Raw genomic sequence first — 21742 nt, 5'->3', positions numbered from 1 at the left:
CGAGGTTGTCAGACAATCTCTGGATGTCACCCAAAGGCCTACCTAAAGCCGGGCGTAGGTCGGCCTTGCGACACAACGCGATCGTCGCGTTGCGTCACAAGTGGCCGCGCAAGTCGGTTGCGATGCGGTTATCAGTGACTGTGTGCGCGACTAGTTGCTGCCATTCGCAACAGCACGCTGGTCGGTTGCGACGGACGTGTCGCGTCGCAGAAAGTAGAACATGTGCGACTCATTGCGACTGTTGTCGCTAGCAGTCGCAACCCGTCGCTGGCAGGTAGCGTAAGTCGGCGAGTCGTTGCGACGCGATCGTCGCTGGCGGTCGCAGTGAGTCGCGTCGCAGTGAGTCGCAAGCCGTCGCAAGGCCGACCTACGCCCGCCTTAAGACAATCAAGTGAGTCGCAAGCCGTCGCAAGGCCGACCTACGCCCGCCTTAAGACAATCATGGACTCATGGGCGATTAATTCTAAAGTTTAATTGCTTCTTTTAAACTTAATTTTTTATTTTATAAATCAATAAATCTCGGTATAATTAATCTCTTCCATCTGAGCCTGTGATAGTAACTTCAGAAGGATCCTTGCTCCAAAGCAATCAGTCAACACATTTACCACAGCCCGAAATCTATACCTAAAAGAAATAGAAGAATTATTGTTTGCCTGGTCTTAATGAATGTGCAAATATTCTACATTGCTAAAGTTAATGCCAATGACATCAAAAATGCGTGTGAAATTCTGATGATACCATGGACCATAAAAGGTTCGTTCAAAGGTCCATAAGATAATAGATGTAACGCATTTCACTCAGACCAATCTAACCAGAAGGTTCGCACCTCCTTGGTCCATTGCTTGCTTACATGAGCCAGTCAACAGTAATAACTTTAGCAGCATTGTCCGTTGAAAGTCCGGCTGCTGTTAGCGAAACGAGTAACGTCAGCAAATTCTGGGGTATTCCCGGTGAACCCAAAGTCGCCATGGACACAGTCAAGCTTAAAAAAGACACACTTATCACATTATTCTTACATGTACGAATGAATTTACTTAAGAAGTTCTCATGCGAGGTAATTCGACAAAAAGTTTTTCACCTGATAACTATGACTTGCCCTAGAGACATTTCAATATCATTTACTTGAGCTATGAATATCACGGCGACAGCTTCGTAGAGTGCGGTGCCGGCAATATTAATAGTGACCCCGACCGGGATGACGTATCTTACCACACGACTGTCAACGCGGCTATTTTTTTCGAGGCACCTACACGTATCCGGCAATGCAATCGAACTATCAATCGAAAATAAACGAAATATTTCCATTGAAAGCCCAGTTACACAGTCTATCTAGGATAAATCCTAATCTAAGATCAATCTTATCTGACTTTGTCTATAGGACCATGTCTAACATGCAGATGTCATGGTTTATTAAGGGCGGTTGTGTTTCTTTTTCTTGGCAACTGGACCCAGATATATATCTTACCTTGAAGCCGATTCAAACGCAGTAATAAGTGCCTCTTGAACGCTGATTATACAATGGTACGGGTTTTCACGTACAATCATTGCAAATAATGCAGGTAGTAAAATTAAGCTGTAGAGTGCCAAACAAATAAACACTGTAGCTATGTAGAGAAACAATTTCTCAACTGCCTCGACTGGGTCGGTAAAGGTTATTATTTCCGATGATACAAGAAAGACGATGGCTATTGGAGAATAACTGGAATTAGAATGCTTACATGAAAGATTGTATGTCATAAACAAGAAGAATATCGTGAAATTGGCGCACAAAAATATTTCTACAATTTCATTTTACATACTTGGCAACAATAATTACAAGTGGCTCTGTAGCCCTCATCAAAGACTCGAAGAAAGACACAAGTTGACGACCTCTATCACCCAGGCGACCGATTGAGATCCCAAGTGCGACCGCGAAGAAAACTACGCCTACGACGTTCATCTCATCTTGTTTACCAACAACAACTACTGAAAGGACAATCCGACGCAGACGTTATAGTTTCTTGGACATCGCGTCGTGCTGAGGGCTCCGTATTTTCACATAAGACGCTCCCTATCTTGTATTTCGCTGTAAATTGTAAAGCGAAATACAATATACGGGCGATAGGTAGCCTACCCGAAGTAGCTCCACTTCCCCTTGTGACTTCAACACTTTTAGTTTGTTCGAATGTGGCCACCACCAAATTGTCCGGGAACATATTCCTGCAGTTTGTTAAAAAAGAGCGTTTCTACTACATGGACGGAATATCAGCTTATAAAAGAATCCATTCATATGGGACACGATTATGTTTAAGGTCGACTTTTCAAATTATATTGAATTTTGTAAAATTGTCCACCGACCTGATGAGATCCAGAACTGTATCGGCGGTCCTGGTAAAATGACCGTCATTTGATCGACGAACGGTATGCAAAGATGAGTTTAATTTGATTCCTGGTGTCAAAACAGTTACAACCATTGAGGTGAGTAAAACGGCCTGAACTGTGGCTAAGAAATAGTACGCCACTATTAAAACGCCAGCCCGTATGAACGAACGCGAAGATAAAGCTGCGAAATTAGTAATTAAAATTGACGCCACGAAAGGCAATGTCAGTAATTTCGTAAGATAAATAAGAACATCACCCGGGAGCTTGTAATAAACCTTCTGCCTGTCAGTCAAGTCGGCGTATCTTAGAGCGAATCCAAGTGCTATCCCTAGAGCGATTCCGACTATGAGGAAACATAATACGATGTTTCGCTTAACGACGTGAACAAAGCGTTGTCTGCAGGTTTTTGTTTCATCGCGATCATGACTTCCGTTTGCCAGTCCACAATTTCTTTCATTCTGTGGATATTGATTATAAATACTAAGATATACATACTAAGTGTCTTATTATTTACGAGATTAACTTTTAACTGCACCCACAACGCAAATAGGTACGCAGTTCCAAACTGATGACTTTACCTGATTGAAATGCCATTGATCGCTGTACGAGGTAGGTTCAGAGTTTCCCTCCGATTCTGAACCGTCCTTCTGATAATCGTTTGTATTCTGTCCAGCTGAAAATAGGATATTACGAAATAGCCGTAAAGCTTTTTTTCTCACTTTTTTTCGAAGGATGATAGGGAAACATTTGAATTTGTTGACTAACGGAATAAATACCCACCGATCCTCAACTCATCTGCTTCCGTCTGTGAACAGCCCATGATCGCGACTGTCTAAATCATAAACATGTTCACCATTCATTACATTCCGCATATTCCTGGTCATAAAAACTATGAATTGAATATCAACCATACGCAAAGAAATGAAAATCTTAAATTAAAGAACATCTGTTGTCTCAATTTATAGTGCTTTCTTATGTTTTTGAAGCAGGTGGTCGATTCATATGAAAATATCCTGTGACATAAACAGTAAAAAAAGTGATAGAGGAATAAAACAGCTTTTATATTGCGAATTGTGTGTGTAATGTACTTGATAAATTATGGGGGAAGATATGAGATGTATACGGAAATCATGGCGATATCGCATGTAGAGAGAACAGTGAAAATCCAAAAAAATCGTAAAATGACTTCGCTGCGACCTGACAGGAAACGGTAGAAATGACCTCCTAGGTTCGGACCCGTTGAGATTCATTTCTGATGTAAAACGGCACGGTTCTTGGCTTAGCGATATACTCACGACTGGGTATTTTTCGCGTTCCTGCTTCGAGTGGTATATGATGTGAATTATTCAACGAAACTCTCAAATAAAAAACAGTACCGGTATTTGATAATTGCCTGGAATAAAGTCAAATACTAACCTTTATTTTTCATCTTCGCTTCATTGCAAAAAGTGTAACTCCCGTAATCACAAAGCCAAAAGCCTTAGAATCGTACAGTGAATAGATTTGGTACAAAATAGTTAAGTTGGAAAATGATAAACGTACAATTCAGTTAAAAAGTTCCCAAGTTTTTGTACCGCCGTTCAATCATAAACTGATTCACGTTTACGCTACTAGTTTATTGTCACGATTTTCAAAATAGATACTAAAAACAAAAACTGGTAATCACGAAATGGATGTTTTGGACAGAGATGCACTTTACCAAAATCAAATTTGATTACAGGGAAACTTAACTATATTTGGATTCAATGTTTTAGCGGCAAACAACTTCAAAACTAGTACTTCATATGAGGAATAAAGTACTTTCATGAATGTTGCATTAGCAGCAATGCGGTAAACCCAATAACAGTACTCGCTACTAGCGCGCACAATCAGTTGGTGATTGGAATCGCTGTCGAACGGTCGCGCTTCGGATAGAAATGGGATAAAGTTACGCATTTACCATGTAGATTGTCAACCTAGTTTAAATATACATACATAAATCGTGGAATTAATAGAGAAATTGTAAATATGGCTTTAGTGTTGCACCTAAAATATGCAGAAGGTTTACGTGGTCGGACTGATCGATTGGCCAAGGTTTCGTTCAGAGGTAACTCGTTTTTACTCAGTACATACATCTACATATGTATATTTGTTTAATTTGCCCCTATTAGCCACGTTTAATGAATAACCTACATAATATCTGTTTCCATGGCCCTATTACAAATGCTTATTTACAAAGCCGGGTCCAGTTCGACGGGTCTCGGCCGTTCACGTGGAGTTAAAACATTAGAATTTAACTGATTGTAACTCTAGAATTAAACCTAATCAGTGGGGCTCCGGTGTATTAGCAAAATATACAATCCAACACAGTATTGAATATAAGACAATTATACGGCTTAAACCAATATAACAGCACTAAATAAGAATGATCATTTCGTTTTGAGAAGTTGAAAAATATCGTATTTGAAATATCTCTTATTAGTTAATGAACGCGCCCCGATATTCACCATAACCATGTACTAAAAGCCTTAATCTAGACTGCTCTTGACTTTGGCTAAGATAAGATAATCCAGGCAAACTGAACAAAAAACCATTACGTCTTATCTATTTTGGTGAATGGGACTGCGCAAATATAGTCTAACTAAAACATTCTTCAATGTCAATATTACTAGTACCCTAGATGAATGCTTTCCTAAAGCGCCCGCAGTAAACGTCAATAATCAGGACACTTCAACATAAATGGCGTGTGTATATACTTATCAAAGGAGGGTCCCCTCGTAGAATCTTAATGAACTTTGTGGGCGGAAAGTTTGACGATTAGAATTGTTTTAATTCCGTAATCTATACCGCGTCCATTTTTCCGAATGCGAAAATTGCGGCCAGCTCAACACGCCCGGGGCCGCACCCCGCCGTGCTAACAGCTCCTCGGTTGCCTGTTAGATCTACGAGCAATTATCGTAGGTTAGATCTGTTATCGTAGTGATTTCATCGACACCTCTTTTGAATCGCATCATCCGCACATGATTTGGGCTTCCACGCCTGCAACCTCTCTGCGTGCGACTCACGATCCTATCAGTTGCAAGTGGAGGCGATTCCGTTTCTTGAATCTTGTGTCAATCATCTTCACAAATAAGTTACCGTCTTGAGCGAAAATCGGATGGAAATACCTGACCGTAACTTTGTACTTATCTGCGCCAAGGAAAAGTAGTCATAGGTTACTTATTGAAAAAGGCCAAAATTCAGGTTTGAATAAGGTTCGAAATGTAATCGAGGATACGTTGAGCCTTTGTGTAAAACGTACAAATCTTGACATCAACAACTTGAACTCGATGCCATTACTGTCTCACTCATGTAATTGATTCAAACTCAAACGGAAAATTGTACGATGTTTCTCAATTCATCAGTAGAATTCCTTCTTTGTAATAATTTTCTTCTATATGATTTTACAGAACAATTTTTGAATTGAATTGAATCATACGCCCTCCAAGAATTGAACCTATCTTAGTTCGTTATGATAAAATTCTCGATACCACAAATATATGTAATAATATATATGTGAGTCGATATTCTATTGTGTATTCCTGTATCAATTATGTAACTGGAAAATGAGTCAAACCCTGATAGAACCGTGCGTGGGTGGGAAGTTGTTCACTGTTGCATTGTTGAATCATTTCAGCGCAATGACATTATTGGGCGCCGAATTATTTCAGAGGTTGAATCGATCTCCATTATAATGACGGTCAATCATTTACCTTGATCAGTCAATGGGAAAATGGAGAACGATGTTTTTTATGTCCTTCAGGATTTCTGCTATTGTACTTGATGTTGCCTGATGAGGCTGTTGCTATGGTTACATATTTTAATGGTACTTTGTTCAGTTAGTGAAGCCCTCTTGTGCTGAAATTCTGTCACACTGCAAATCGATGTGTTAACACCTAAATAAGTTTAGTTTGGGATGTTCTGTGTAGCTGTTTCCAGGCTCTCAACCTTGCCCTCAGTCTTGCCTTCATAGTCTATGACACAGTTAATTTTTCTAACTCTGCCCAAGTAAACTAGATGCTGATTAGATGTTTATGGTTCAATTTTGCATTTCCCATAACCTGGGTATCATAATAATCATGTAATGTGCAGTTATGATACGATAGTATTTTTACTACGCTACCTTTACTTAGTCGATGCATATATCTGTAAGCTCCACTTTGATCTCTGTACCCAGTGTCAGGTTTAGCCATTTGAAATAAATTTTTCAAAGCGTTATATTTTTGTGCTCCGATGAAATGGGTCATGGTAACGATATGAAATGCTGAATATTTTGCCAGCAGCATCGCCTGAGTACATGTATCCGTGTTTCTCGCCCGTTCATATATCACAACAATAAACTAGGCGAAATTATTAGATCCTGAGCACATGTGCAGTGACATCGTAATGACATATCAAATGAAAAACATATATACTGGAAATGACATATTCGTTGATTATTCTTTTAAGAAATTTTGCTTTGACATTGACATTGATACTCTCTCATCCAGGGAACAATTTTTCATCTTGGCTCTCTATCGTCACACCCCACGAGTATTTGATTTCATCATTCATACACCTTCGTCCCCTTCGTCTAGCTAGAACAAACACCGATTTCTATGGTACCGCAAAAATCCTCCGACGTTAATTTAAAACGCCTTGTACCCAATATCCTATACTCGTCTACTCTCTATTCATACTTTCTATTTTGATTTTGATGATTGGGTGACAAAAATATTGACACACAGTACGTGTAAATCGGTGATTATACGTTACAGTGACCTATCATATTTTTCAAGGAACGTAGCAAAATCGATCTCGTCTTTTCGTTGTCGACGTTGATGAAATTCAACAACTTTTGACGATGATTTTCGATTGCGCACGTGTACTGAAAATGATCGTTGATATAATAATATATAAATATATATAATGTATATATGTGTTTCTTTCTTCAGGTGTTTCTCATTACACGAAGATCATCGAGGGGGCTGAAGAGAATGCTATCTTTGACGAGGTAGGTGTAATTCGATGTTGAAAAAGAAAATCATCGATTTATTCGCAATGACGCGTGCGCGTGCATAAAAACGACCGCTCTTTTTAGCGAACGAATCAAAATCAAAGAATTTTCTCGGCCAGAATTGTTCGTGGCAAAGCGAAAAGGTGTGGTCGTATTTCAAGGAGAGTATTTTTCGACAGGGGTTTGCTGAATTATGGTCTCGTAACTAAATAGTTTATCGATCGAAAACTCGAAGTTTTATATCAAGTCCCGCATCTAAAATTGAAGGCAATAGATTTTATCTTGAAAATCTGCCCGACCGAAAACTAATTACATCTCTGTCAGGTTTAAGCCATCTTAGCGTATAATAATTTCCCTCTTTTACGTCAGGAGCAAATAAACTTATCTCGGCTTAAAGATGAGCATCGACTCCGTGTGCCACTATTTCTTCATCAGAAACCCAGCTTATGCATGCCAGTTTTTGGACGAAGAAATGCGTTGGCGATATCATTTTATCTCGCGAAGATTCGACAGTATGATAGATAGTGGGATATTTCTTGACCGATATCATTTTCCTTCGTGGGAAATAATTTACTGATGTTCAGACGATAATCCTGTTAGCCGTTGATACTGGGTTCTATAGACCGTATCTCGTTCGTTTTGAAGAGCGTGATTTATTGCCCGCAATCGTCCGGGCATACGCTCAATTTCAACAAACCAATCAATGTTCAGAGTCTTCGCCATCGACGGAGATGCGCCATCAAATTCGAATCGGTTCGCTTTTTGTCAATAGCGCGGTAAGAAAATGCAATTTGTTTCAACGAAAGACACGGCAATAAAGTGAAGGCTCCTGTCAATCCGGCGAGCTTTAGAGGACATCATTCCTGCAGCTTGTGGAACTGAAGTGTAATGGTGCATTATTCACTTATGTAGGATGACTGAGCCAGAGTAATGCTACGGTTACATACACTATTTGTACAGCCATTTAAACCGCATCCATGTAAGATCAGCCTCCGCTCTTTAATCCTTCATTAGTTCGCGTGCTGCAGAGCAAAGCTGCATCAATAAGCGAATGGACACGTCGCTACATTATGGAATGCTTATCTGTAATTTAAGAATGTCTTCCGAAATGGGTTCTTAACGAAGAAACTCTTGATTGATAATTTGATTTTCTAGTCGGATAAGCGTATATTTCAGAGTTAAAGATCGAATTAAATTCTACCGGTTTCAAAAGTGAGAAGAAGTCGAAACGGGATCCGATTTTGACAAGAAAAGCGAGTTTGAAATTAGATTTTCTAGTCTGATGAGCTGAGCAGAATTGAATTTCGTTACCGAGGACGTCGGCTGCTCTCCTTGCTGGTCGTAGTTCATTCTATTCATAGTTGTTTGACGTCATAAAAACGAGGGTCCGATGGGACCGATTTGATGTGCATCAGTGGCTGTATACTGGGTAATCAGTAATGAATGACGGAAGAGTCAGAACCAAACCCTCCTGTGTTCTCGTTTCATACATCTACTCCGGCTGATCATCACAACGTTTTAAGATATGGATTTCATATTCTTGCCACATCAAAAACCCAATACACTCATATGCATACATACATACTAGAGTGGTCTGATGAATATTGACATTGTTTATAGAATCCGATTGGTCTTGCGTTCACCAAAAATCTTTGTGAAAAGGCTTCTTGTGGCTTTCTACGTATGTATGTATATCCTGGGAAGTGTAATAAGATTGTCGATTTCTTTTATCACCAAAACTTTGACTTTGGTCTTGAGGCATTTTGCAAAACTCTATTGTGTGAATTGAAATTCTATTATGGGAGTAAAATCCAGCCCTGGAATCAAAAGATTGGAAAGAATTTTTTTCTCTCGAGTCAATTTCTTGATGACTGTACAACTAGTTTTAAAAGTCAAATCATTTATATCCAAATGTGTTATTCCGGAATCGACTTTTTAACCAACAATCACGTCAGGGAATGGAGCGTTTTCCACGACCAGTTCAAGATACCGCTCGTACATTTTCTAAGAACCGAAAATCAGATTATGTTTATGATAACAAGTGGCGAAGAAAACCTTATTAGGACACTGCTAGTACAACCACCGCCGCACCGCGGGCAGTTTAAACTTTTTACATCAGTGCATGGTTTACTCTCACGTCTGTGTGCGTCATCGGTTATGACCACCAGAGAACATGCCAAGCCACATCGGACGTGTAATTGTCTAATCAAATTAGCGACCAATACTGGACATAACATTGCACAGAGTTATGTCATACATTTCACCTTTTCAACACACTGTAATATAATGCAATCGGATTTTTTAAATTGTTCATGGCTTTTGATTTGATTTATTTAGATGAATAAATAAATGATGCATGTAGGAGTTATGTACGTAATCCCCTCTGTTCCGAAACTTTCCGAATTAACTTCCAGCGTTGAGCGGAGAAACACTCCTACACGTTGTTAGCTATTGACGTCATTTCTCTCGGCTTCAGTCATCTCCCAGAGACAAACACCATCCTCCAACCTATCGATATTCAGCTCCGAGAGAGAAAGAAAGATAGAGGCAGACTAAGAAAAAGAAAATTATCATAAACTTGAGTGTGATTTTTACTTTTGTTGAAGGGGCTCACATCTACGTCATTTGTACGATAAATGCCACTTTTTGAAGAGAAAAAAAATGAAATAATGACTACCAAATGATTTATTTCGCCAATTAATACAAATAACAAGGGCATCGGCGAAGTTGTTGGAAAAATAATTGGCGGCTTTCAGATTGGATGTATCCATACTTAGCTTAATTGGGATATCTTCAGTGGTGGGTAACGTTGAACCCTATACACTTATCTAAGTGTTGATGAGGATGACAATGACGTATGATGACTGAATACATGCGTAATTTCTATAACTATTCTCGCAGTAGTAATTATGGCGTCGTATTGTGAAATGATTGCTGTGACGATATTATACATCGCTGTATATTTCAAATTGGTATTATATCAACGCTAAGCTCAGTAATGAACTCATCGAAAAGTGGTTTAAATAACGGGGAGTTCAATCAGAGCATTGTCGGTTGAAACTGTTTTCTATTGAATAAATTCGTGTCTAAGTTAAAATTTCTTATAACATAAGGCTCTCCATACCGATCAATATATCTTAGAAGTGGTTAACTTCGAGCAAGATTTAGCCAGTAGGGTTTTTCCAAACTTCGTGGTAGATGTCAAGGCATGATTCATTCAGAATGTTTACTTCACCTGATGCTATTCACGCTATCAAAATGGCCTTGTTATAATTTCAGACGTTCGAGTGGCCTGTGGCCCGTTCGATTGAAAGCGATGAAATACTCGACATTCAACTTTTCAATTACAGCAAATACCTTAACAACAAGTGAGTATAGCAAGACTTAAAGAGCCTTAAAACGTTTTCTCAAACTACGTAGCTTCGTATGTTTCGGGAGTCAGTTACAAAACGATCAAAACTCAAAAATTGATTTGCTTCTGAATACTAGAGTATATATTTCGTGTTGAATATTTTGGATTTCATAGAAAAATCGGCATCCGCTTCGCTATGTATGAATGTCATCCATGATTGTCACAGATTTCAGGTTTCCGTGTAGCCAGTTATCTAAACAAATTCATTAATATTTATGGCTACTTTCCTGGTGAAGTAATTACGTTGGCAAAAAATAAATCTCGCTGTCACCCCCAATTCGTGCGCACCGTAGCATGAATGTTTGGCGTTGCTCGTCTAAAATAAAAAGTCCAGTCGTATAACTGCGTGTGAATGATGAATAACATCACGTCCAGAAATGGCAGTATATTTTTCTAGTTCGTTTTCAGAACGTCTTTATTGTACTATTTACAGGTTGCTGGGTTCATTTCGGGTGATCTTGCAACAACTGGTCGAAGTTGGTCACTTGAAAGTTACGGATTCGTTGATTGATATGAATAATACTGTAATGAAAGTAAGTTCCTCCTCACTAGTACGTTGGTTAAATCCCACATTACGAAAAGCAAGACAAGACCGAAAATGTTTTCACGAGCTATATGTATAGTAAATATCGTTTATTTCAACGCTTTGACTATAATGCTAATAGTCATCTTCAGGGGCCAGTTGCATAGTCATGGCTTAGACTTAAGACCAGTCTAAGACCAACTTAGTTCTATAGCCAATTTAGCGACTTAAGACCAGTCTTATGATTTAAGACCAATTTCGGACTTAAATCAAAACTGTGCAACTGGCCCCAGGAATGTTATTATAGTCGCTACGTTGAAATAAACTAATAGCTCAAGGATTCCATTCGGACTTGATTTTCTTTTTATATCGGTAGATTTTACCATATTCTCATTTCAACACTGACAGAGTGTCTCATCGAGGTTTTCCTCCCTTTGTTTGGCGGAACAGGACGTGAAGTAGTTAAGTAAAATTTCCACAAAGCACGTCATATCGTATCGGCTAAGCAGACACACTCTACAAGAGACACCAATTTTCAAATGGTAGTTATTTTTTTCGACTATCTATTAACTCGCGTGTCAAATCGTTGCAAGAATAATGAAAGAAATCGTTCATTTCAAACGAGCGAACTCATTAACTCAATAGTTATTTGTTGCATTATAACTGAATATCGAGAAAAAAAAATTCTCTTCATTTCATATCATTCGTTTTGCACCTTGGCAACCAACCGGCATCGCATAATGCGAGTATCACGACGCATTTCGTTATAACAACACGCGGCGCGGCATTAAATATTTATTCGTTTTCATTCCGAAAAAACTGACAAACGAACTTGTTGTCGTCGAACAACGGCATAATTTACCGACGATTATCGCATACAATTGGTACGGCGAAAATTGGTCTCAATGAACAAATAGTATCGGAGTATAAAACTGTGTTGGTATGCGCGGTTTACACATCGCTGATGTCCTAGCACCATCTCGCGGGGTCGTTCAGATGGAGATTGCTCTTTTTTCCGGTAATGGGACGGCATACTGCCATGTAGCCGTTAAAAACATTAACCGAGCCCGCAGAATCGATAATTACTGATGCTCAATGTAATGGTGCTTACACCACCATCCTCGCACTTTCTCGGAAGCTACCCATATATGCATATGCAGCATAAAATAGCACACCCCGAGTCGTTCGTGATGAATACTTCAGGTCATTATACATATGCATGTATTTATGTAATACAAGATTTGAAAACACGACTCCCCTGTGATTGGGCTGCATTTATCTCGGTAGGTTTAGATCGGTTGTTTCTAATAAATCATGTCCGCATGGAGGAGATTAATCACTATTATAATGTTTCCTTGTGGATTCATACCGCAATAGCATATATGCCATTTGTCAAATATCGTCCACCTTCTAATGACCATTATGCACTCTCTGATGTCCACTGCGCTAGCGATACACACTTGTCTCATTAGGAAATGGACACCCGACCTAATTTTTGATTTATTGTTTACTGTTTTGTGACGTTTTGTATCAATTCATTTCCTGTGACAAACGGAATCATCCACATTTCGCAAAATCACGGTCCAAAAGAAGTCAATATTTCTGGGAATGTTCACCCTTTAGACAGCCGGAGCAATTACAACACTATGCGGCCATCTTAGCCAGTTTCCACTCGGGCAATTAAATCGCTAATGGTCTTCTCTCATTTCAGACAACGATAACTTTTGAACTTGTATATAACGCCCCGGATGGTTCCGTCGGGAATTGGCAGAGCGGTGGGTTCGAAGAGCAATACACAGTCGACCAACACGATGGAAGATCAAGTCGTCAACTGGTTGAAGACGATATGAATCTACTGAATGATCGACTGAGCGACACCGAATCTTTGGGATCAAGCCCGAACAAATCGAGACGTGGGTCGAAGTAAGTTATCGATATAAAAGCAAATGAGCGTTTTCACCCTCATCACCAACCCCTCACATCCTCACATCCTTGACTCCCAGCAATAAAGACTCGTGTATCTGCTGCATGAACGCCCACGAATTTCAAAACCCGTACGACTGTACAGATGTAATGAAATATCTCAGACACTAGTTTTCATCTCCATTTCGTGTTGGGGTGGATCATATTTCAATATGTGAAAGTAGGATTACAGCAATTTGCCGGAAGGCACGCACGCACTTTGCAGTGCACTGATAATTTTCTACGCATTCCACCTAAGATGCGATAATTTTCATTCCCCTACGACTTATCATCCGACTGTGAAAAGATCAAGCTCGCCGTAATCAAAACGAAAAGCTCGGTGACATGGATGACAACTACAATCAGGCGAAATGACGGCGTTTTTTCCTTTGCGATCGTCGGAAGCAAGTTCGCTATAACCGGCTGTGTATATCCAATTTGCCGAGACAATTTCAAGGTGCTGATTCGATCGTGCATTTCATCATCTGATTGGCTCTCGACACTTTCTGACGCAAATGACTCTTGTCACCTGTAGAATGAAATTTCTCCGACGTTGTCCACGTTATACTCTCTCTCTCTCTCCCTCTCTCTCCCTCTCTCTCCCTCTCTCTCTCTCTCTCTCTCTCTCTCTCTCTCTCTCTCTCTCTCTCTCTTTCTGAAGGTTTTTGATTTTTAGTTGTTTATTGCGAGTTGAAATGCAAGCATCGTTGCCGTTACTTTATACACTCACTGCAAATTTATGTCGGAAAGTGTTTGGAAGCGTTGGGTATTTGCAAATTAGGAAGTTTCATGTTTCAAACATCCCTCGGGTTGACATAGCATATCCATCCGCTCACCAGTGTAAATTTGATTACGAATCAAAGATTTTTTCGCTAATCTTTTCGACCTATGACTAATACTTTTTATATCTTCGTGCGCTTCCCACGGGGAGTCCGCCCGTCGGATGATAAATGATATTGATAATTAGATTTTGCGAATTACAGGAATAAAGTTTTTGACAGCAGTCATCATTTGTCGGCGTATGTATACAAACTTAATTCGTAAGCTCGTTTTTCGGAAAGTCGTACGAACTCTCAGCATGTTCTATACTCAAAGATATGCATGTCTCCGGGAGTATTTGCCTTGTTGTGATAGGCCATATATCTATTTGCCTATTTTCTGCTGCGTTATATGTATATATATATATATATATATATATATATATATATATATATATATATATATATATATATATATATATATATATATATATATGTATTTATGAAATGTAAATATACAATATTCAGTATTGGTTAAACCTTGCTATTCGATTGCAATATATATGATATTTCAAATAACTTTCATCGTTCAATATCGATGTACTATATTATGTTCAATCGTGGTTGTATGTCTGAAATATGCTGGAACGTGTTCGGTATTAACTTAAGAATATGATAGCATGATCCTCGAAAAAATTATCATCGATCACTTCGATGCCAATTGGCACGATGCACTCTCACTACTCTCCTAAAGCTTGATATGACAACTGGAATGACAATTGGCTGTAACTTAAGCCGCTAGATATATCTAGGGACAAGGGCCAATGGTAGATCTAAATCTACAGTGGATTATCTTAGCGTAGAGAGATTTATATAAAACTGCACATACATCGTCCACGAGCGTTAACGATATGTGCGATTGAATTTCTGCGATGTGGATATTCACATTCTAATTAGGGATTAATTATGAACTGCTTTATGAATTCTACCAGCCGTAGAAGTCATTAGTCCACGCAGTTCACAGGTTCATTAACGCCGGTCAGAACGATATCGTTACTGCGACAATCTTTTGGCGTATATACTGACATCAACAGCATCTCGAAATACATTGTCTCCGGGTAAAAAGTCTACAGCATATCTTGGCATATGCGTGCGGGAATAGTTCTTCGGATGTTGTCGTCTTTAATTGAACAAAGTGACATTCTGCCACTTGCCATCTTGAGAATTCACAGCAGTAACACTCATATGTAACATAGACCGAAGCGCGGTAACTAGCGTATTATGATATATAGCTTTCTGTCTTGGATAGCGCAATAAGTATCACTATCTAACGAGCGCTCAGTTATGTTTCAAGTCTCATTTCTTCGAAATCATTATCATACCGGCTTAATTAATATTCCAGCGATGCCCACATAGGCAACGTCACGTTCATTAGACAATCTTATTTCAATTTGCGTCCGATTTGACCGTATTGTTCATTAATCAATTAGTGTTATACAATCAATCGATCGAACTAGAGAAAGTTTGATTCCCTACGCAATTTCCTGATCATATCGTGTAGGTGTTGATTGCGTATCGATTTATCGGATTTTGTTGCGTCAGTTTTACAAATGATCTGAACGAGAAACACTCCCCGTCGCCGTCTTTCCTGACAATGATTACTTCACCCATTCTCTCACCAAATACAATCTTGTTAAAGTGATTCTTTCTTATCCCTGCACTATTATTATACTCCTGGAACGTTTCTGGCACCTTTTTTTGTCACCTGTGAAAAAGCACTTCTAAAAGCACGTGATTCTTTTATGCCAGTAAACTGAATTCAAGGTCCGGGGTTCTTGCATCCAAGAAGTCAGTTCAGGCATAACGCTACGATCCTCCTTTTGATAAGTTGAGGCTGCTGATATTCCGGAGAACATCCGAAGAGATTCAGCAGTATTTAATCTCTTTGGTCAATATGATGATCATAGAAGGGGTTATGTCTCTATGAGCAGCAGATAATCTTCTTCCAGGAAATCACGAAGATGTTATAGTTAAGGTGCTTATAGTCTATTGAAGTTAAGTGTTTAGGTTATGGCGTTCCTGTCTGCTGTCATGCCAGAAGTTGTGGCGGGTTCAGGGGAGGGGGGGTAATTCTCCAGTAGCGGCTAATGACAATGGTTTCTAATGCACTAATGAGGAAGCGAAAATATTGAGCATCCTAACAAGTTGAGCTTATTGAATATGTTTAATTATTCATTAATTCATGTTGAAACGCGACGCTTGAATAATCGAAAATGCTGATTTTATAGATTCTTATCGTAAACTTTTTGAATAATTTTGATGCTCACAACATCATATTTTAGCATTGAATTTTTTCTCTGTGTTCAGAATATATTTGCTTTGCTGTCGCCGTTGGAGGGACAGAGTCATTTAATGAATCCTAGAAGGAATAAGTATGTCCAGTAATTTCCCCGGCAGACTATCTACATTCAATATCGGGAGACTCTTCTAACATTGCGACCACCAACGGCTAGTTGGTGATATATGATGAGCTTTCGAGAAAAATGATTGCAATTTTCAGACCTTTTTTCAAGACATCAGATTAGATTTATTCATAACGACTCTCATGTTCTACTGGACAAGTGCAGTTGTAAGGCGAACTCAATATGTCTTTAATACTACTAGACATCCTGGCTTACTTATCTGAACTCGGATCATGAGCCTTACCATGGGACCTTTCTCTAATGGCTATTTAATAATTACGCAGTTTTTACATCATTGCAATATTGAATGCTCAGTGCAGGCCCGCGGGGGTGGAGGGAGGGCAATACATTGTCGACGAACAGAAAATGAATCCATTTTAAATGTCGCTTCCCAAAAGTGAATATAATCATCTATGATAATTGAAGTACTCGTATGAGGAGCGTACTGTCGAATGCCGTTTCAATTGATGTATAGCGATCATTTTGCGTAGATCATTCGATGATGATTTTGCTATACCATTCATCACTCGCTTCAACCATTAATCAATTAGCAAAAGTGTCCATGCATGACAGCATTGCGAGCCTACATATACTCCGAGTTTTCGTTTGTTTATGTTGTGTTGTGGTTTGATCGATGGGAACAATTTTGCATTGAAATTTATGATGGCCGCCACGATTTACGTATAGTCGTATCGTCATTAACCGACAATTGTATTAACAAATTCGTCAATTTTACCAACAGAAAAGCTTTTTCGTACTCATTCTGAGATTGACTCTAGTTGTCAATATCGCCGTGCCCATTTTCATAGCTCTGGGTTAAAATTTGACTCCGATTTAACCACTAAAAATGAACTAATTATAAATCGCAACTATGGAACTGGGTCTGATATGAATACTCAGTTCGGATGTCCGGACAGCCGTTTTCTTTTGATCATGCAATATCTCCATCGTATTCATAATGAATAAAGTTTTATCTGCCAGCAATACTAGAAAGACCACAAATTGGCCAACTTGATGTGCAGTCCCTTTAGCGATATATTTGTCATTGCCGGATGTCATTGCAGGTTTCAGTTCGTGTGAGTGGAGCGAAAATGGCGGCTAATTAGGCGCGCTTAACGATTCTATGAATTTGTATAATCATCACGGGAAATAACTAACCTAATGCCTTAGAGTATGCAGTCGAAATTGCTGATCGGACAAGACTCGTTGTGTTTCAAGGCATCGGTCAGAAATGTCCTTCATTCCAGGCATTTTTCGAAATGTGCAGTTCAGATCGTTATTCAGCTAGATCTTATATAAACATCCTGTCATCATCGGTGCATGAGATGAGATGAGTCCCTTCGCCCCATCTAATCCCTTCCGGGTAAATGAAATTCATCATATTGGACTTCCTTCGACTATAATGCTGTTTTTATCTGGTGACGGTTGGCCGTCGCAAAACCGCCATTTTCTGACCGTGACGCTTTCGCTCCAATTTCCCCCGACGCTTCTCTCGGTTATCGAGCTCTGAAGTCTGATTTTTTTTGCGATTTATGACACATTTATGAGGAAATTTAACAGGATCCGCGACGTTCTCACGCGAAGAGTAGCTCTTACAATTCATCAAATAAATCTCGACAACTACGCGCTCACCGCCCATGATATATTTGAACTGATGATAAATGACAGGATACTGTGAACCGTCGAATGAATATTACCAGCGATTTTTGCTGCAAATCTATCTCAATATTTGTTGGTGGCATCAATGAGAATACCCGAGTAACATCAGTATCAACGCCGCCACAGTAGAGTAACGAATAACATAAGTTCATTGAATCGTTTGCATTTCCATCTAATTCGTCCTCCCTCGGCAGGGATTCGAACCTGATGGTGGCATCGAGACTCTATCTGCCTGTGCGCATCGAGCATTGCCATGATATCATCATCAGTCAATCAGAAATTACCTTCATTATAACCCAGGCTATTCTGATATTGGCCCGCATTATAATTTTTCTTTCGCGGCTAAGCAACTATGTGTGCAGCAGCACTGGGCTATCCAGGCAGGGTTTCGTATACTATGGTCTTTCGTGCGCTGGTCTCAAGATAACCATCAAGTTCGAATCCTAACCGAGGGAGTTTCAGTTGGAAAATGCTCGAAACCGTTTTCGCACTGCATTTGCGCCTTCGAAAAAGCCGTATACAAACACTTGGTTCTTGTTTGAAATTTTGTCGGAGCTCATGTTATCTAGCCTGATCAACGCTTATAATGAAAATAAGATTGATTGTTATGATGGAAATTTCGTAGCAGTGAAACGACGACGATAAACGTCACATTTCAAACGGAGTCGTTCGAACTTCTAAAGCCGTCTGAATTCCGAGAATATTTTGTCGAATTGAAATTTGCTAAAATTTCTATCTTCATCTCACGCGTTATTTGATATTTCATCTCCCGTGTTGATAGTTATTGATGATGCAATCAAGCAGTTGAAACACAGTGGATTAGTGTCGTCTCGCTGCTTCGAAAGCGAGACGGCTGTTCAAAGAATCTCTTCCCGAACCAATCACTAAGTATTCGCTCAGCTCGTCGTCGTATGCTGAACGACCTAATCCGCAGCTACGCCCACACACACAAACGAACGACTGTTGCGTTTGAAACTTGTGTACACCACTGATGGCAGTACTTAATCGCGGCATGGCGAATCGATACCGAATAGACCATTTTCACCAAAATCCCCATCTAGATATTCAGAGGTTATTCCCCATTTGTAGTCCACCTGCTTCGTGTTGTCTTAACCGCAAATTGACATCGAACCGAATAGTAAGAACTCGATAGCACACGATTGCCGATCAATTTACCCTCAGCTTTTGCGGGTATCATATATCAGTTTAATGGCGTCTGAACAAATTTCGTAATTCCCATCGCAAACATTCAATGCTAGTGAGCGGGAAGGATGGACCAGTACGGATGTGCCTGAACTGGTTTGAATAAATCCATCATTGTCGGTGAACATTTTGTTTCGTATTTTTTTTTTCAATCCTAACGATCGGGAAACTCGGGATGTTTTGTGTCACATCTGTTTTATTGTGTCTAAAAAAAATAATCGATTCGAAAAAGGAGAAACGAAGTCCTGTCCAATGTTCATCTCGTGGTTGTACTTGTGTTAATTTCAGATTGAGTGTTTCGTCAAAAGCTTCTAAGGCATCGCGCACGTAAGTAATTGGTGATGCACTAAAACACATTTACACATAACACTAGAGAGAACACGTTTATACACCACATTCGTATATCATATGGTATCTAACTCGTCTGATGTACAATTAATTGTGTTTTGAATGTTTGTTATATTTGTCGGCATGTTGACTGTAAAATGCACATTTCTCTGGTGTAGTGGGCATAGAATAGTATGAGTATCACTTTTTCTGCGTATATGTTTGTACAAGTATCTAGATGATTAGTTTAGCTGGAATCTATACTGTTTTATTTATAGATTTCAAAAAATCCTCTGCGTAGTTTCCCAACGGTTCTCAACTGGTCTAGCGGATGATCGAGTTGTCCTCATTATGCTGAACACCCTATTCTCCCAAAACTTTATGCATTTGGAATGATTTATGATGTTGTGAGATGCATTTATTTGATTATCCAGCCAAAGACATATTGTTTCATTATAGTCTATTCGTCTTTGTTTAGAGGAATGGTTAGGTTTTAATGCAGAATGTTTACTCGAGTTTTCGAATCATAGTTTCACAGAATTGCCATCAAAAGAAGCTGCAAACTATTACGGATATAGTTTTATTCATTATATCCCCAATGCAGATACGCCAAGACTTTATGTTTGAGAAGGGTCCTCGAAGCGTTGGTGTACTGAATTATTGAAGAAAATAGCTCGCTTTAGCAAATCATTCAATCAATTTCCATTGTTCGGGCTGGAACTCTTCAGGCGCCGTCGGTACTACGTGTTTTCCACGCAATTCAAGAATGAATTCATCCAAACACTAGCGCCTATCGGTATAAGTTTCTCCGAGGAACAGATATCCTAACGGATATTGATCAATCGACGTTGGCATATTTTCAGAAATGCTGGTGATAAGTTTTCGAATAGAGTACCATTCACCGGAATGAAATGTAACGTACCCGAGTACTGCAGATATCGGCATGATGCGTCGAAACTACTGACAATAAATCTTTAACCATACGCAGAAATATGAAATGATATATTCTTTTGATTATACCGCAGTCTTCAGGGTACTATGATAGATATCGTCTTCAAGTGAAGTTAATCTATATATGTAGATGATAAGAACACATTCGTCGATTTCTACTGCCTTCCTCCGAGCTCAGAAAAAAAAACATCTGACGCCTACGGCAGAATCCTGATGACAATCATATCCATCTTTTCATACCTCCAGAAACATATTCATTCAGCTAGAAATTCATTTCATGTTCTATTAATGTTAATCATTCTTCTCTAGATGGAATGGCGGCCATTTTTCTGTGTGAAAAAAAATCACGCCGAAAAATAATTTCTATTCATACATCGAAAAATGGCCGCCTTCGAGACCAATGATGAATTTGAATAGATCATTTTTATGTGAAATTTTTTTTTCTTAAACAATTTGAGCTTTTAAGTGATCACATATGACTCGATCACGACACAACCTCCTCTTCGTTCTCAGTTGTATGTTGTATCTACATTTGAATAGCAAAATAAAAATCTTATGATTTTTTTATCATAATTCGATCAATCAGAAGAAATGGAGTTTCAATTACTCGCGCGCAATTCTAGCATCAAAACTAATTGTTCTTTTCACGGGAGGCTGTAACAGGTTGCCTTTCTTGCGGGGTACAGCGAGCTCGAGAGCGACACCATTTCTCTCGATCAATCGCCTGCGTTACTCTTGCATTGTACATCGACATCAAAGACGAATAATTGATATAACATTCAACGTGTGAATGATAAGCAAGACGAAATCGCCTACGAAACATTCCTTAATAAATGATGCCCCGAGCGTATGCGGCTTCCATTAGGTTGCATATGCTATGATATTGGATCGTTATCGAAAAACGTTTTAGGAGAGAGCTCACACAATCACACGTAGACAATAGGGATGTTGCTGCGTGTAACCTTTGAGTAATTATGCCCATCGTCGGTATGATTTCTCCAAAGATGTTAACTCCCAGCCCCTTAAGACCTTTTGATATTTTAGTCAGTTTACAATTTAGCATTGCGACTTGTAATTATTTATCGACAATCAGGGCTATTCAAGGACTCC

At 39.2% G+C, this 21742-nt stretch overlaps 2 protein-coding genes across 2 annotated transcripts in view; one reads left to right on the top strand and one right to left on the bottom strand.

The window, feature by feature from the left end:
- Positions 1 to 509: 509 nt before the first annotated feature.
- Positions 510 to 3224, bottom strand: LOC141898292 (excitatory amino acid transporter 3-like). Its single transcript, XM_074784135.1, has 9 exons — positions 3142 to 3224; positions 2940 to 3034; positions 2338 to 2819; positions 2114 to 2199; positions 1800 to 1965; positions 1466 to 1699; positions 1079 to 1273; positions 851 to 982; positions 510 to 624 (listed from the first exon to the last, which is right to left on the bottom strand). Exons 1-9 carry the CDS (start codon positions 3179 to 3181, stop codon positions 510 to 512), a joined length of 1545 nt encoding a protein of 514 aa, XP_074640236.1. The 5' UTR covers positions 3182 to 3224.
- A 1025-nt stretch (positions 3225 to 4249) lies between these two features.
- LOC141898537 (otoferlin-like) overlaps positions 4250 to 21742 on the top strand; it is a 56004-nt gene continuing 38511 nt past the window's right edge. The window contains exons 1-5 of the mRNA XM_074784483.1: positions 4250 to 4447; positions 7314 to 7372; positions 10655 to 10743; positions 11221 to 11320; positions 13022 to 13233. Coding sequence (XP_074640584.1) covers positions 4369 to 4447; positions 7314 to 7372; positions 10655 to 10743; positions 11221 to 11320; positions 13022 to 13233 — 539 coding nt within the window. The 5' untranslated portion in view covers positions 4250 to 4368. The remainder of the gene's footprint in view (positions 4448 to 7313; positions 7373 to 10654; positions 10744 to 11220; positions 11321 to 13021; positions 13234 to 21742) is intronic.

Source organism: Tubulanus polymorphus, chromosome 2, assembly GCF_964204645.1.
Source record: "Tubulanus polymorphus chromosome 2, tnTubPoly1.2, whole genome shotgun sequence".
Taxonomy (NCBI): Eukaryota; Metazoa; Nemertea; class Palaeonemertea; order Tubulaniformes; family Tubulanidae; genus Tubulanus; species Tubulanus polymorphus.
The sequence above is the reverse complement of the archived record's forward strand: the minus strand, read 5'-3'. Positions and strand labels throughout refer to the sequence as shown.

What these genes read in the sequence shown, in the direction of transcription:
- LOC141898292 (XM_074784135.1), bottom strand. Translation starts at nt 3,181, where the DNA reads ATGGGCTGTTCACAGACGGAAGCAGATGAGTTGAGGATCG. An exon ending in ACAGTTCTGGATCTCATCAG is followed by an intron (nt 2,200 to 2,337) that starts GTCGGTGGACAA and finishes AACAAACTGCAG; the next exon opens with GAATATGTTCCCGGACAATT. An exon ending in GGGAAGTGGAGCTACTTCGG is followed by an intron (nt 1,966 to 2,113) that starts GTAGGCTACCTA and finishes TTGTCCTTTCAG; the next exon opens with TAGTTGTTGTTGGTAAACAA.